Source organism: Girardinichthys multiradiatus, chromosome 6 (assembly GCF_021462225.1).
Source record: "Girardinichthys multiradiatus isolate DD_20200921_A chromosome 6, DD_fGirMul_XY1, whole genome shotgun sequence".
NCBI lineage: Eukaryota > Metazoa > Chordata > Actinopteri > Cyprinodontiformes > Goodeidae > Girardinichthys > Girardinichthys multiradiatus.
Window position 1 is genome coordinate 13,063,435 of NC_061799.1, and position 17,921 is coordinate 13,081,355.

The window sequence follows — 17,921 nt, forward strand, 5'->3', positions numbered from 1 at the left end:
TTTGTAAAATAGAAAAATAGCACTTGCTTATTCAATGCAGCAAATCTAAAAATTCCCTTTACTAGGTTTATAAAAGCATCAGCAGAGCATGTCCTTGGATCTACCTTGTCTGGAATTTACCAAAAAATATTTACAAGATTAGAGACACGATCTTGTAATGCTTTTGTTTTTTTTTTTGTTTTTTTTCTTTTAGTAACAGCATTACTAACTCTGTCAATGAACATGCAGCACATTTTTCTTCTTTTATGGTCACTGGTTGGGACATTTAGTTGTTGACCTAAAAAGTTATTTACTCAGATGAGATTTTAGGTCAAAATTAGCAGATCAGAGCTACAAAAACAATATAAATCAGCCGTAAAAATCAGCCGTAAAAGCCTGATCAGTGCAACTCTAAATGGAACCAAGAAGTACTTGAATTAAAATGTTTAACGGAGTGAAATAAGCCCACTTCTGAAGGCTAAGTTATTATGCAACTCCTTGCAGCATTTTCACTGTGACCTTTATGAAGAACAGCATTGGTGACGTTGTCCAATATGTCTATTAAAAAGAACTTCTACATGGGCTAATATAAATGTCTCCTTGTTCTAGAGCAGGGCTGCCCACACTTTTTCAACTTGTGGGCTACTTATAATATGACCAAGTCACAAAGATCTACCTACCATAAAAGAATAAATATATATATATATATGTACAGGGATTGGACAATGAAACTGAAACACCTGGTTTTAGACCACAATAATTTATTAGTATGGTGTAGGGCCTCCTTTTGCAGCCAATACAGCGTCAATATACAAGTCCTGCACAGTGGTCAGAGGGATTTTAAGCCATTCTTCTTGCAGGATATTGGCCAGGTCACTACGTGATACTGGTGGAGGAAAACGTTTCCTGACTTGCTCCTCCAAAACACCCCAAAGTGGCTCAATAATATTTAGATCTGGTGACTGTGCAGGCCATGGGAGATGTTCAACTTCACTTTCATGTTCATCAAACCAATCTTTCACCAGTCTTCTTGTGTGTATTGGTGCATTGTCATCCTGATACACGGCACCACCTTCAGGATACAATGTTTGAACCATTGGATGCACATGGTCCTCAAGAATGGTTCGGTAGTCCTTGGCAGTGACGCGCCCATCTAGCACAAGTATTGGGCCAAGGGAATGCCATGATATGGCAGCCCAAACCATCACTGATCCACCTCCATGCTTCACTCTGGGCATGCAACAGTCTAGGTGGTACGCTTCTTTGGGGCTTCTCCACACCGTAACTCTCCCGGATGTGGGGAAAACAGTAAAGGTGGACTCATCAGAGAACAATACATGTTTCACATTGTTCACAGCCCAAGATTTGCGCTCCTTGCACCATTGAAACCGACGTTTGGCATTGGCATGAATGACCAAAGGTTTGGCTATAGCAGCCCGGCCGTGTATATTGACCCTGTGAAGCTCCTGACGGACAGTTCTGGTGGAAACAGGAGAGTTGAGGTGCACATTTAATTATGCCATGATTTGGGCAGCCGTGGTTTTATGTTTTTTGGATACAATCCGGGTTAGCACCTGAACATCCCTTCTTTGCAATGTGCAATGTGCGTCCACAGTTAATCCTGTTGGATGTGGTTCATCCTTCTTGGTGGTATGCTGACATTACCCTGGATACCGTGGCTCTTGATGCATCACAAAGACTTGCTGTCTTGGTCACAGATGCGCCAGCAAGACGTGCACCAACAATTTGTCATTTTTTGAACTCTGGTATGTCACCCATAATGTTGTGTGCATTTCAATATTTTGAGCAAAACTGTGCTCTTACCCTGTTAATTGAACCTTCACACTCTGCTCTTACTGGTGCAATGTGCAATCAATGAAGACTGGCTACCAGGCTGGTCCAATTTAGCCATGAAACCTCCCACACTAAAATGACAGGTGTTTCAGTTTCATTGTCCAACCCCTGTGTATATATATATAATTTTGTATTAATATATTGCTTATTCTTTATTGTTCTTGTTGTGTATTCTTTAAATAAAATGTAACTAAATCTAAGCTATTTGTTAGATAAAAAAAAGAAAAAAGAAAGATGAATCTGACTTTACATCTCTTCACATAACATGTTAAATTACTCTTTCAAAGCAGGAGGTGGGTTACATGCATTCGGTATTATCATTTTTTTGTACTTACCTGCTTAATCTGACTTGCACTGAATGGAATCAGCTAGAGATCCATAGTCAGGAAAGTAGCTGCTAATAGCCAGCCTCAAGCACACTTCCAGAGTATCATCAGTCATGGTGGAATGATAGTTGGACTTTTTTATCTTCGCGTGAGAAAACGCGGACTCGCATAAATAAGTGGAGCCAAATAATGCAGTCGAAAGAGCTCTCGAAACCTTTGCAGGAATCTCCCCTGACTCAGCCATCTCACATCAGTGTGGAGCAGCAACTCAGAGTGGTCGTGGTCGGCCTCCTAGATGCATGCATGGAAAAGCCGTCTTTGAAGAGATCTGGCGCAAATTCTTTCATGTTGAGCATTTTTGCACAGCGCTTGTTGGTGTATTATGCAATTGCAATTGAGGACGTCGGGGAAAGCATTGGCCTCCCTGCACTTGGCAATAAACCCACAGACAGCTCGCCTGCGAGCTGTCTGTGGGTTTATGGACACCGATTTGCACACAGGAGGTTGGTTTTTTGCAGTGAAGTTTTGGAAAGACTGAAAAATACCTGTCCCCGTGTGTGTTCTTTCATGGCCTGTACAGTTAACAGCTTCTCAGAATCAGAAAAGCTTTATTGCCAAGTACGTTTTTGGACATACAAGGAATTTGTTTTGACGTAGTCAGTGCAATACAGTACTCAATTTAAACAGTATAAATATAGTTACATTATGAATATAAATATATGTGCCCAGTTTTAAGTGGGTGAGAGTAAATGTAGAGCAGTATAAGATGCGAGAGCGGTACAACAGTGCAGGTGATCAGTGTGCAAGTATGCCAGTGCAAGTAAAGTCCAAGCTGAGCGTTAATGTAACGCATAGAGTTGCAGGTTACAGGTGTCCTGTCAGCAAAAAAGGGGGGGTGTGGGGGAAAGGGAGAGTGTCAAGGTGGTTTCCGGGCTTTGTTAACAAGGCTGATGGCAGATGGGAAAAAACTGTTCTTGTGGCTTGAGGTTTCGGTCTGGATGGACCGCTGCCTCTTGCCAGAGGGGAGAGTCTCAAAGAGTCTGTGACCCGGGTGGGAGGGATCAACCAGAATCTTCCCAGCCCGCTTCAGGGTCCTGGAGGTGTAAAGTTCCTGGAGCGACAGTAGACTGCAGCCAATCACCTTCTCAGCAGACCGAATGACACGCTGCAGCCTGCCCTTATCCTTTGCTGTAGCAGCGGTGTACCAGATGGTGATGGAGGAGGTGAGGATGGACTCAATGATGGTTGTGTAGAAGTGCACCATCATAGTCTTTGGCAGGTTGAATTTCTTCGGCACATTTTCTTCAGAACATCCTCTGCTGGGCTTTCTTGATGAGGGAGCTGATGTTTGGCTCCCACTTGAGGTCCCGGGAGATGATGGTTCCCAGCAAGTGGAAAGATTCCACAGTGTCAATTGTGGAGTCACGGAGGGTGATGGGGGCAGGTGGGGCTGGGTTCTGCCTGAAGTCCACAACCATCTCCACTGTCTTTAGAGCGTTGAGCTCAAGGTTGTTCGTTCTGGCTGCACCGGTCCAACAGATGGTCCACCTCCCATTTGTACGCGGACTCGTCACCATCAGAGATGAGTCCGATCAGAGTGGTGTCGTCCGCAAACTTCAGAAGCTTGACAGACTGGTGACTGGAGGTGCAGCTGTTCTTTTAGGCAGTCAGATCGGCAAATATCATCCGGATAAAAATGCACAATTGGGCTGTGCCAATCACATCCGTTGACTCATCTAACTGCAGCGAGAAACACTTGCAGTCTGCAGTATCCTTCCAAAGCTGCTGCGTTAAATCCTCAGCAATGGCTTCAGATTGCTGTAACTGTATTCGCTGATGGTTTGAGAGCCTTTATTGAAGACAATATTTCCGAGTTGTTTTTAAACTTCCGAAACGAGTTAGCTGCTTCAACGAATGCTTCTTTATCATCTCTCCGTCTTGGAAGGGCTTCTTGTGTTTAACAATTAAGTGACTCACCCGGAATGATGCTTCGGTGGTTGCCTTTGCTTTTGTAGTCACCTGTGAGAGCAAAGACTGCTGTCCAGACAACTGGGCTTTAAGTTCCTTCACCTTTTTCTTTCTCAGTTTGCTTTTAGGAGGGAAGTTAATGTCAGTTTTTATGAATATTCCGAAAATGACGCTCCACATTTCCCTTCTTCGGAATAGCAACAGAAGACAGACAGATGAGGCAAACGCACTTTGAGTATGACATTGTGAAGAAAAAAGTCCTCCTCCCATTCTGTATGGAAGTTGTATGTTTTTGCTTCTTGCTTTGTCCAGGTCCATTTTAAACCCTTTCTTGAGTTTATTATTATTAAACTTGAGGCTAACTAGCTACTCAGTACTGCACGGCTCTGCTAGTTTTCCAGTAGCTGGCGTAAATCAAAGCGCATGTGTGAGGTGGTGTCAAAAAAGAGATGACATGTCAGACTGCATGTCCTGTATGTCAATCAAGTGATAAACATCATGATGGTGATTTATTTGTTTGTTTATTTTTTGGTCTTGTGATCTACCAAAACTACAGTTTGTATTCATGAATATGAATATATTATTTATTATTTAATATTAATACTTTAATATTTATTAAATAATATTTCGGTCTGTTAAGGGTTGTCCTGTGAATACCAGCCCAGTAAGGCGATGGTATTAGGACAAAATAGAAAGTTGTGAGCCAAGCTCTGACATTATTGAACAGCAAAACTCTGCACGCACATGCAATGAATTCACACAATTTCTTATTACAAAATAATTTATTAACAAAAATAAGTCAACTCAAAGTCAAACATATTTCAATCAACAAACTCGTAACTATGCTAAAACAATCCAACTAACTACCTAGCAGAATTAAATAATAAGGAAGACTAATAGGCTATGTACAACATAAACAAGTTGATTAAAGATGTTTGAAAACCATGACCAAAAGAGTGATGCAACATTACCATGCAATGTTTATGTTTGAGAACCAAGGATTATCTTGAAGAATCTGGAAATGAAGTGAAGTTAGTCTTAGAACTAACTTGACAATAATTAGCAAACCTTTAGACAACCATTCACAATACAAGATATTATTAATATTATTTTAATAAAAGAATATTTTAAAGAATGATTTGCTGAATAAAACCAACCTTCTGGATTCATTTCAACAGTCACTTTCATGATTCCACCCTTCTAGAAGTATGGAGTGTACAACTAATAGTTATCCCGTCAACAGTTTCTCCCACCTGAGCTGTGGATCACTGAGATCCGGCCCCTCAGGTCAGATGGGCCACCCTGGGATGTCTGCAGTGTTCCTTGGTCTTTCCAATACCATTTGTTCACAATTAAACATTGTTTAATTAGCTGCCTTTATTTATTGAAATAAAATTTAAAGAAATATTATTAAAGAAATAGTAAAATAATATTTAAGGAAATATTATTTTGAATAAGAACCAAATCTTTGAGAAATGGGCTTAATTGTGTTACTTAATTATCAAGTTTAGTAAAATAATATTCAGGGAAATAATATTTTATATTTATATAATTTATATATATATTGAAAACTAACATCCTTTTTGGGTAAATGATCAATAGTAGGCAAGCACGTGTTCTTAGCTGTTAGTGGTTAAAGCAAACAAATAACTTATCATAAGAATCAAACACATACCTTTAAAATACCATTAATAAAAGGGTTGAAATGCATAAGCGTGGATGGCGCGTTATGGACGATCTTCTGTGTTTAAAATCACCCTTTAAATAAAATTTGTCTTAGCTTAAAAAAAACAAACACTGAACACACAAACTGAGCATGTGCTGAGCAGATAATCTGCTAGCACACAGATGGCTGAGTTTTCAACAAAAACAAAACCAAACGTCATAAAACAAAAAATGTTTAGATTATTTCATTCTAAACTACTTCTCTCTGCCCAAAACACAACCTCTTATGTGAACCGTGCTGAGGAAAGGTTGTCCGAGGCAACGAAGTTGAGAAAAGTATCCACAGTGAACAAAGAGTTAGTTTGCAGCTAACCTCTGTAGCTGTGGGGTGGGGCGGCTCGTTCTGTCGGCCGGCCAAACTGCACGTTACTGCTGTAACCACGGTGATGCGGTCCTGTTGTCCTTCCTTCAGACCGGGAAAACTGCTCCACTCGGCGTCGTAGAGACAGGATCTCTGCTGGGAACTCTCTATAACACAGTTTGCTTCTGTAGACCTCAGAGAGAAAGTCAAGCCACGCTTGCACCTTAATTGCCCCTGTTCATGAATGAATACCTGATACACAAACAACAACTCATTCCTACTTAACTTGGTGCATATGATCGCGTGATTATATGACACTCTTGGATCCAGTATCTGTTTGCCTGCAAAGAGACATTAGCACGCTGTGTCCCTCCGTCCAGTTCCTCTGGGGACCTGCGTGGAAGAAGTCAGTTTGTTGCAAAAGCGGGATTTTTATTCGGACAGTGATGTCACGGGACATCTGCTGTTATTCCCCGGTTTCCGGCTGAGCTGGAAGTAGGTTAATGCGATTTATTTTGAAAGTTCCAGAAAAGTTCGTACTGGCCTTTCATTTTGTACCCATGGCTGGGTCCCAACACTACCTTTGCCATCGACCAGTAGATCGCGATCGACGTAATGGGCACCCCTGTTCTAGAGTCTGTGTTTCTCATCAGAATGAAGCATTAATTCAAGTCAAAGCTCTGTCCTATGTGACATAATGTTACAGCCTGAATTAGCTCTCCCAGAAACTGTCATCACTCTCATCTTGAATATACCCACAGCAGTCGTGACAGATCCACCTGTTTGTCAGCCAAGGTTTGTAAAAATGTTCGGGCATGTTTATTGTTGTTACATTGAGCTGCTAAAAATATACCCACCTACGATGCTGTAAGGCGCTGTTGGTGAAGGCTTGTGGAGCACACTTACATTGTCTAAATCCAAAATAAATACTTAAGTATAAAAGCACAACAGTTGACAACAGCAGTAATAAAAACTATTAATTTAGACTATAATCGGTGTATTCTTTAACAATATTTTGAGGACCACGAATACATTTTTTGCTTAAGTCGTAAAAGTATTAAGATGAAAATTAAAGTCGACATTCAGTTTAAACAGTTGATAATTTTAAAAGATTTAGCGAACCTGGTAGAGCCTGCAGGTGGGAGCTTTGCAGACATGATGCTCAAAGCTTTCCAAATGGACTTTTAAATTAGTGTTAGCTTAATTAGGGTGATGGATAATGTCATGATCTGTCCTTCCAAATAGCAAACTTTCTTTCTTGTAAAAGTAGGAGTGACCAGTTATGTGTAGCAACAGGTAGGAGAAAGGAATGTCCTTTTACTCAATGCTCGGGAATTTCCAAGTTTGTGTTCAAATGTCTAAATCTGACTAAAGGTCGAGATCAACTACTGATGAGGAAATCTCTTGTATTAAATTTGCTTACATCAGACAAACAAAAGGAGTGTTTTTGTGACCTTTAGCTGCTCATATTTTAAACTGTAAAGCCTAATGAATATTAACTTAAGCTTGATCCGCTTACCCATAATTTATTTTTATTCCTCAACAAATATTTTTCCTTTCTTTGTTCTAAATGATAAAGAGAATTAATTATATGATCTAGAGTGCATTGAGACACTGCATCATCAAAAGAACAGAGGTTAAAATTACCTAGTGACAACTATAACAGATATCAACTTGGTATGAAAAATGGCTATATCTGCCTTAACCCAGTGGTCTAAACATTTGTCTGATTATTTCGTTTTATTTTTTAATTCCATTGTTTCTGTTTTAACTTTACTGATTTGTATGTAAACACATTTTCAACATGAAAAACTATCTACTCATGAATTTGGGACTTGATGTGGTACTTTTTGAGATTTGTTACTTCATGTTGACATGTCTGCCTAATGCAGATTAAGGGGATATTTATGGAGACATAAAAGACTGACTATCGAGGGCAGTTAAAACTTTATAGCGTGAAAAAAAAATTTTCATGCAGTTTGTGGATGTTATTTTTTTTTTTCTTTGTGTTATTTAGAGCTTATACACGGAAATAGCTTGTGCATGTTGAGGGTAGTTTGCACCCTAGCCATCTGCACATTAGTCTTCCAACAGTTTCTTCTACAGTAGATCCAGTTGACTAATATGTTTGTGGACTGGCCTCCAATCAGACAATCCATACCGAAGCCTCTGGGTTGGCCAACCTTCACTGTGCTGACAGGACTCTGTGTTCTCAGCTCTCTGTGTTGCTAAAACCTGACCACAGTATGGCCAAGAAACTGAGAGTTTCCCCAACAGGAATACATGTAGCACAGCAAATTTCCACTTTATCTGTAAGGTGAACAGTCTGCTGTTAACAAGCCAGAGCCAAAAAAAAAAACCAAAATCAATAGCAGAAAAAAAAAACAAAGCAACATTGGCAGCAACAAAAAAGTTGCAGACTGCATGATGGATGCCAGCCAAAGTGGAGTTGACTTTTTTTCTACTTACCTCCTTCTGGTGCATCACTCTTAGATGTGTGCTTTTTGACAGAAGGATACATTTCCTGCACGCGCCTGCTGTGCTGATGCATCCAGCTGAGCTTGTGTGCATGTGTAATTTTTTATGCCCATTACAACTGGCTGTTTGGCCTTAATAAATATTGAAGGCTTTTGAAGTAACACTTCTTTCCAAGCTCATTTTCTCTAATCTTTTAAGAAGGCTCTAAAACTTTTAGTTATGCAGAGAAAAATATGGAACAAGATGGGCTGGGAGTTGATCCCATTCAGGTTGCCAGAGGGAGGAGATTCAAGATTGGATTTATGAGGAAGAGAAATCTTTTTCTTTGCAATTTTCGCTTGACGTTACTTGCCTTAATTACCTGATTCTCGTTATTATTTCCTATTTCTTATCAATCTTCTTACTAAGTGTTCTGTCATTATTATTTTCTTTTCTGTTTTACATGTGCTCAATTGTTTGTGTTTTCTTTCAGAGCTCTCTTTCTGGGTTTGTCCAACAACCCTCATATCTCTGACTTACACCTGGACATCAGCAGCTGTGAGGTATCATCCACTGGCCATCTCCTTATGTATATCCACTCATGATCTTTTCAGATCCCCAGATCCCCTTTTTGTCCCTCCCACAGCTGAGGTCAGCAGGTGCCGCCGTGATTCAGGAGCTGTTTCCCCGTGTTTCATGCGTGGGGACTTTAGACGTCTCTGATAATGGTAAGCAACTTCTATCTGCTTACACACCCACAACATGTTCTATCTATTACAGCCAAGATGGTTTTTACCTACACATGCACTGAATGCAGTTTCATAGAGTACCTTTTTTGTTTGCGGCATAATGCATGAGTGCATCAGGCAGTATACATATAGATAATGGAATTTGACAGTAGTGATATGGAAACTGAAATGTGTGTAACTTTCAAAAATGATTCATACCTCTTGAACTATTACGGGACTGTTGACCTGTCCAGTATGTACCTTGCCTCTTGCCCAGTGACAGCTGGAGATATGGACCAATCCCCCCATGACCCTGCAAGGACAAGCAAGTGTAGACAATGGATGGATAAACTATTACACATTTTGTCATGTTACAACCTCAAACTTCAATGTATTTCAGTGGGATTTTATGTTAAAGACCAAACACCTGAAAAATGTGGTGTGCATCAGTTTTCAGCCACCTTTCCGCTGATACCCCTAAAAAAGGTCAAAGTTACTAATTGTATTCAGAAGACAATACATTATTAAATAGAGTCCACCTGTGTGTAATTTAATCTCAGTATAAAACCAGTTGTTATGTGAAGGCCCCAGAGGTTTGTTAGAGAAGATTAGAGTCCAAACACCATCATGAAGACCAAAGAACACAGCAGACAGGTCAGTGATAAGATTGTGAAGATGCTTAAAGCAGGGTTCCCCACAGCACCACAACCATGTTTCATTGTGGGGATGGTGTGTGGCAGGCAATATTTTGTTTTCCGTCAAACACCGTGGTTTGCATGCAGGCTAAGCAATTTTAATTTGCTGCATGCCCTGTTGCAAACTTCAAACAGGACTTCTAATAGATTCATTTCAACAGTCACTTTCATGATTCCACCCTTCTAGAAGTATGGAGTGTACAACTAATAGTTATCCCGTCAACAGTTTCTCCCACCTGAGCTGTGGATCACTGAGATCCAGCCCCTCAGGTCAGATGGGCCACCCTGGGATGTCTGCAGTGTTCCTTGGTCTTTCCAATACCATTTGTTCACTGTTGTTTATCAAACCTCTGAGGCTTGCTGCACTGCATCTTATTTAAGGGTATTGGAGTAAAAGTAGCTGAATACATAAAAATGGCATTCTCTAAAAAAAAAAAAATTATTTGAAAACCTTGTAAAAACAATTATTTCCACTTCACAATTATGTGCTGCTTTGTGTTGGTCTATCTGAAAAATCTCTACAGAATACAATAATGTTTGTGTTTATAACTTGACAAAATGAAGACAAAGCTCAAGAAATGTAAATAATATTACAGTGTATTGTGGAATGTATGTATTAGAATACAACAAATCACCAGTTTTCCAGTATATTTTCATTTATTTCTTTATCATGTACAACATCGTAAGACTTGGGGCAAACAGCAGATTTCCCCACTATGTATTTCATGTGTTTCATTTTCCCCACATTCAGTTTCAATTCAATTCAATTCAGTTTATTTATATAGCGCCAATTCACAACACATGTTGTCTCAAGGCACTTCACAAAAGTCAGGTACATACATTCCAATTAATACTAACCATTGAACAGTGCAGTCAGATTCAGTTATTTATTCAAATTGGATAAAACGTTTTTCTATCTAAGGAAACCCAGCAGATTGCATCCAGTCAGTGACTTGCAGCATTCCCTCCTCCTGGATGAGCATGTAGAGACAGTGGACAGTCACTGGCGTTGACTTTGCAGCAATCCCTCATACTGAGCATGCATGTAGCGACAGTGGAGAGGAAAAACTCCCTTTTAACAGGAAGAAACCTCCAGCAGAACCAGGCTCAGTGTGAGCCGCCATCTGACACGACTGACTGGGGGTTTGAGAGAACAGAGCAGAGATACAAAGAGAAGAAAGAAGCACTGATCCAGGAGTACTTTCTATGGGAAGCAAAAGTAAATGTTAATGGATATAGCTCCTTTAGTTGTTTCATCTAGAAAGAAAGAACAGATAAACTCTGAGCCAGTTTTCAAAGTTAGAGTCTAAAAGAGAGCACATACAGGTCCTTCTCAAAATATTAGCATATTGTTAATTATTTTCCATAATGTCATGATGAAAATTTAACATTCATATATTTTAGATTCATTGCACACTAACTGAAATATTTCAGGTCTTTTATTGTCTTAATACGGATGATTTTGGCATACAGCTCATGAAAACCCAAAATTCCTATCTCACAAAATTAGCATATCATTAAAAGGGTCTCTAAACGAGCTATGAACCTAATCATCTGAATCAACGAGTTAACTCTAAACACCTGCAAAAGATTCCTGAGGCCTTTAAAACTCCCAGCCTGGTTCATCACTCAAAACCCCAATCATGGGTAAGACTGCCGACCTGACTGCTGTCCAGAAGGCCACTATTGACACCCTCAAGCAAGAGGGTAAGACACAGAAAGAAATTTTTGAACAAATAGGCTGTTCCCAGAGTGCTGTATCAAGGCACCTCAGTGGGAAGTCTGTGGGAAGGAAAAAGTGTGGCAGAAAACGCTGCACAACGAGAAGAGGTGTCCGGACCCTGAGGAAGATTGTGGAGAAGGGCCGATTCCAGACCTCGGGGGACCTGCGGAAGCAGTGGACTGAGTCTGGAGTAGAAACATCCAGAGCCACCGTGCACAGGCGTGTGCAGGAAATGGACTACAGGTGCCGCATTCCCCAGGTCAAGCCACTTTTGAACCAGAAACAGCGGCAGAAGCGCCTGACCTGGGCTACAGAGAAGCAGCACTGGACTGTTGCTCAGTGGTCCAAAGTACTTTTTTCGGATGAAAGCAAATTCTGGATGTCATTCGGAAATCAAGGTGCCAGAGTCTGGAGGAAGACTGGGGAGAAGGAAATGCCAAAATGCCAGAAGTCCAGTGTCAAGTACCCACAGTCAGTGATGGTGTGGGGTGCCGTGTCAGCTGCTGGTGTTGGTCCACTGTGTTTTATCAAGGGCAGGGTCAATGCAGCTAGCTATCAGGAGATTTTGGAGCACTTCATGCTTCCATCTGCTGAAAAGCTTTATGGAGATCAAGATTTCATTTTTCAGCACGACCTGGCACCTGCTCACAGTGCCAAAACCACTGGTAAATGGTTTACTGACCATGGTATCACTCTGCTCAATTGGCCTGCCAACTCTCCTGACCTGAACCCCATAAAGAATCTGTGGGATATTGGGAAGAGAACGTTGAGAGACTCAAGACCCAACACTCTGGATGAGCTAAAGGCCGCTATCGAAGCATCCAGGGCCTCCATAAGACCTCCTCAGTCCCACAGGCTGATTGCCTCCATGCCACGCCGCATTGAAGCAGTCATTTCTGCAAAAGGATTCCCGGCCAAGTATTGAGTGCATAACTGTACATGATTATTTGAAGGTTGACGTTTTTTGTATTAAAAACACTTTTCTTTTGGTCGGATGAAATATGCTAATTTTGTGAGATAGGAATTTGGGGTTTTCATGAGCTGTGTGCCAAAATCATCCGTATTAAGACAATAAAAGACCTGAAATATTTCAGTTTATTGTGCAATGAATCAAAAATATATGAATGTAAAATTTTCATCATTACATTATGGAAAATAATTAACTTTATCACAATATGCTAATATTTTGAGAAGGACCTGTAGTTAGTCACAGTAAAAGCTCAGACAACTGCTATATCTAGGAGAGAGAAAGTGTTAAACACTGAAAGACAGGGCCAAGTGGATCATCGGTAGAGGGTGAGCATTAACTTGTTGCCAGCAGAAGCTCGGACGATGCCCCTCTCCAGAAAGGTGTCATAGGTAGACACAGAGTCAGGCCAGGTGTAGCTTCTCGGAAGAGAAAAGAGAGAACAAAGTTAAAAGCTGAAATAACAGCAAATAATGCAAAATTGGAGAGTAGTGTGAGAATGTAGTGAAGAGGGTGAAAGTGGTCATTATGTCCTCCAGCAGCCTAAGCTTATAGCAGAATAACTACACAGATAGCTCAGGATAACCTAAGCCACTCTAACTATAACATGTATATCATGTATTAGACGGTTAGAATAAACTCCAAAGAAATCCCCTTCAGCTTAGAGCTACAACTCGCTGAGACAAAACTGAATTCTTTGATGTTATATGCAACAATTATAGCAAATACGTTTAACTTTTTCAAATCAATAATGTTGCAAACATTTTACCACAAAAAAATCAACTGCCAACATTTAACGTACTTGAATGGCCATAAACCCCTGAGATATTTTATTTGAATCAGTAACATTAAACACGTCCTTTCAGAAACCTGTAATGTGAGCAGGCTTTGTGCCTCTTCCTGCCTAATCAAGCTACAGGAAGGTGTGAAAAGATGAACCCTCTTTTAAAGCATCTGGGCTCTTTTCTGAAATGATATTTTTTGCTCTCTGAATGAAGCATTTTTATTCTTGGATGCAGACTCATTTTACCATGGTTACCATTTTCTCCTTTTCTCCTTTATTCACAAAAAAAATGAGTTGGTGTGAGTTGGCGTATAGTTTGGAATATTTTGGAATTTCTGCAGAAAGTGAACGTTTCTTTCTTCAAAAATGGACCACGAGGAAGAAAAACAGTGAGTCAGAAAACCTGAGCAAATATCAAACGCATTTTCAAATAATAATTGGGCACTTTGTAAAAAAGGTAATTGCCTACATGACCTAATAACTTTTCTTTCCACTCTTGGTGGAAGCAGCCACAAGATTTCAATTTTAAACTTTGACTGGACCACTCTAAAACCTTTGTTTTGGTTCAAATGTGGACTTGCTGTTTAGGTGTGCTTTAGATCATTGTACTGCTGCATAACCCTAGTGTTCTTGAGCTTAAGCTCGCGAATGGATGGCCAGATATTCTCCTTCACAATATTTATGATAGAGAACAGAATTCATGGTTCCATCAATTACAGAAAGTCATTCAGGTACTGAAGAAACAAAGCAACCCACACTATAACCACCACATCAGTATGATGCAAACCTTTTACCCCAAGACGTTCCAGTTTTTCTCTCATCAGCCCACAGAAAATGTCTTTTGGACTGTCAAGAAATGTTTTGTCAAATGTAAGACAAGCCTCTGTGTTCACTTTGCTCAGCAGTGGTTTTCACTTGAACATCCCCATGGACACCATTTTACCCCAGTCCCTTTCTTCTTGTTGAATCGTGAACTCTGACCTTACCTGAGGCAAATGAAGCTTGCAGAGCTTGTTCTGGGTTGTTTTGCTACAACCCGGATGAATCGTTGATGCATTTTTGTAGTAATTTGATAGGTTTGCACCTGCTGGGAAGACTCAGCAGCATTATACGTTTTCTTTAGATCAGGGAATGATTTTAGCCCACTTCATATTGTCAGACAGGTTCTGTTTAGGTCTGGTAGCAATCAGCCATGAGGTAAAACTAAATTAAACAATGTGGAAAATCACACGTAATTATTTAACAGGGAAGCTGTCGCTTTTTCACAAGGGCCTGGTTGGTTTGGACAACGTTTTTGCCCTCATAATTCTATTCAGATTATCTGTAACTGGTCTGTTTTACATAGCAAAAACACTTGTGTTGAGTGCATATGTTATTATTTTCCCTTTTTGTATTAACATTTCCAAAGTTTAATAACTGTTCTCATGCTTTATTGGCACTTACATGGCTGTAATTACTGATCTTCTTTGAAGCAGGATCTCAGCTCGACTGTAGAGCTTAGTCCTGGTGGCTTTGCACTTGTTCTGCACTAATGTGCATGCCTGTTTGTGTTTGGTTCAGGTTTGGATGCCGACTTGTTGGCTGTGATCCCGGCATTCTCCCGACACCCCTCCCTCAAACACCTGATGTTGGGGAAAAACTTCAACATCAAGGGCAGGTACGGACCGCTGCGGGACGCAGCCGTACAGATGGTTGTTAAGTTGATGCAGAAGATGAATGCTTTTCCTCCTGTTTGTGCCTCCTCAGGGTGCTGGATGAAATTCTGCAGAAACTAGTTCATTTGGTGCAAGAAGAAGAGTGTGTGAGTTTGATTATGTAACATATTGTACACGTACACACATGCACATGCAGACATTCTCTGTGGTGTTATGCACAGATGCACGCCTACACACGCCTCACAGATTTGTTGCCTCACACACACGTTTTAGACACCCAGAAAACACACTTGTCACCGAGCTGAATTTTTGTCCTGGTTTATCCCCGTTTAAGCTCAATCCCCCACCTGCCACACACACATGGTGCAAACATCCTAACAAGTGATGTTGTCTGTGGGCCTGATGAATGGTTCATTTGGTCTCCGTCTATTCGAGAGACTCCGGAGGTTCTCTGTTTTTCTCCGCTTGGCAAATCCAGCATGACACTCACTTACTCAATTATTTACCACTGTTGATGGTGATTCCTCACAACAATGCTCTTTCACAGAGTAAAAACTTAAGCTTGTGTGCATGAACTCTTATGCAGATCAGTGTAAATGAGCGTGACAGTGAACTAGCGTGTACAAAGTGAACTAGTTTGTCACATGGCAGCCTGTCCTTTTACACACTGAGGGATAACAACACACGTCTAAACCATCTGAAATCAGGTCATACAGACATTTCTTCCCATAAGCAATTTGTTAGGACTGCTAGCCAGTTACATTCAATGAAAAATGGCATTTTATGAGTTCATGCTTCAGTTGTTTATGGGAATAAAACAAAGCAGGTTAAATAAAGATATGTTTTATGTAGGTGGCTTGACCAAAAACTGTGCTCAGACAAAATGGGTACTAGATTGTTTAACTGGGGGATGTTCACAGGATAAGGGGCATTTCATGCTTCTTCCATTAACAAGACATCTGTCTTATTGTAATTGGGATAAAAACCAGGAAAAATGTGGATCTCAGGTGTTCATGTGGCTTTGTAATTGCCTAATGCCAAGATAACAGCATACCTACAGTAAAACATGGTGTTGCAGGATCATGCCAGGGAATTATTTTTCCCCAAATGAGGCTTTCGTCACCTGTTTGTCTCGCTGCTGTTTTGTTACCCGGGTATCGGGTTCTGAACATTTCTCACTGAACTGGACTTCAAGTATTGCACCGCTGAGGTATTTTTTTTTTTGACCTTGTAGTGAACTTGTCTTGCTGGAGTGCAGTTAGGTCCTAAATACACCACAGCATTTCCCTGGAAAACATCTGTCTTAGTTTCTTAGACTATACAGCCACAGATGGAATGGCATGTTCTTTTGAACAAACCAAAAAATCAAGAGAACAAACAAAGAAGTCCAACTGCCTTCTATTTGGGCATCTAGGAAGAAAATGTAAGTTTAAGAATGCCTGGAGTCAGGATAGTAGTGTCGATTTGGGTTTGGTGAAAAGGATCTGAATGCAGGTTGGTGCAAACAAACGCATTTTTTTATTTTTATTAAAAAAACGGGGATCCCTCTCAAAGAGGTAAAAATAACCAGTTGGGTGATATAAAGGATTTTATATTGTATGTTAGTTTTATTTTCGCATATAATACAACATTCAGGATAACCTGTACCCAATGGAATTTAACATACTTGCAAAAGATGGTTAACATTTTTTAGGCATATGTTTAGCTCCTTACTTAATGTGTTTCTGCTGAGCCAAACAATAAAAAAATTATTTATCAGGACTGAAATATGCATTAGTGTAATAGTTAAAAAAGCTAATTTTATTTGTCACTTTGACATTCTAACAGTGGTAGAATGTGAAAACCTATAGTTGTCATTTTTCCATGCTATGTTTGAATCTCTCAGGCACTGCAGTCCCTCTCCCTTGCTGACTCGAGGCTTCGCCACCGGGGAACAGTGCTGGTCAATGCCCTTGGCTCCAACGCCTGCCTCCGGAAGGTGGACCTGAGCGGCAACCTCCTAGAAGACTCCGGGGCCAAGATGCTGAGCAAGGCTCTGCAAATCAATACGACACTCAGGTCTGGGCCTGATAATATTTTTCCCCTATCTATATACTAAAGGGATCAATAGCACTACCAAAAGGTTTTTCATACAGAACAAAGCACCTAAACTTGTAGAAGCAAGTCAAGAAAGATGAAAGAGTATGATTAAAGGAAAAAAATTAAGATGTAGAGTGCAGACAGAAGAAAGGCGGAGAGGCTATTGGCTGCTTCAGTGACGCACAGGGACGGTTTACCATGTAGGGGGTAAAACATAACACTGAGCACTCTGAGGAATTCAGACATTAATCATCATAAGGACATAAAAGTTCTTTAGGCTACCTGTGTATTATAACACCCAAGAGTGAGAAAAAAGATTCTTAGTGTCTATTCAGATGCTTTGAAATACAGGTATGAAAAGAAATGATGGAAGCTTGAGAAGCAGCAAACTAGGACAAAATCAGCGGTGGGGCGAGTGGATGATTGAATGATTGGAAATGGAGAAGAAAGAAAGAAAGATGTAAAAGGATTGGACATGTAGACCTCCTGGGGAAAGAGAGAGAGAGATTTTGGGTTTTGTTGATTTGAATTTCTAGGGCAAAATGTGTCGGAGTGGAGATAAAGAGAGGATGGAATGAAAGGGAATATGAACTGAGCACTTTTATGAAAAGTTGGACAGATAGTGGCTGTAAATGCAATATTTCCCAGACGCTTGTTAAATGCATGGATGTTGTTCATAC

General features: G+C 40.4%; 1 protein-coding gene across 5 annotated transcripts in view; it reads left to right on the forward strand.

Annotated features, from left to right (window-relative positions):
• The window catches only part of carmil3 (capping protein regulator and myosin 1 linker 3), a 150,951-nt gene that overhangs the window by 93,171 nt on the left and 39,859 nt on the right, over nt 1–17,921 (forward strand). For all 5 annotated transcript variants that reach the window (XM_047368548.1, XM_047368545.1, XM_047368546.1 and 2 more), the window contains exons 17-21: nt 9,104–9,173; nt 9,257–9,338; nt 15,068–15,164; nt 15,254–15,308; nt 17,048–17,220. In XM_047368548.1, the coding sequence (XP_047224504.1) occupies nt 9,104–9,173; nt 9,257–9,338; nt 15,068–15,164; nt 15,254–15,308; nt 17,048–17,220 (477 nt within the window). The remainder of the gene's footprint in view (nt 1–9,103; nt 9,174–9,256; nt 9,339–15,067; nt 15,165–15,253; nt 15,309–17,047; nt 17,221–17,921) is intronic.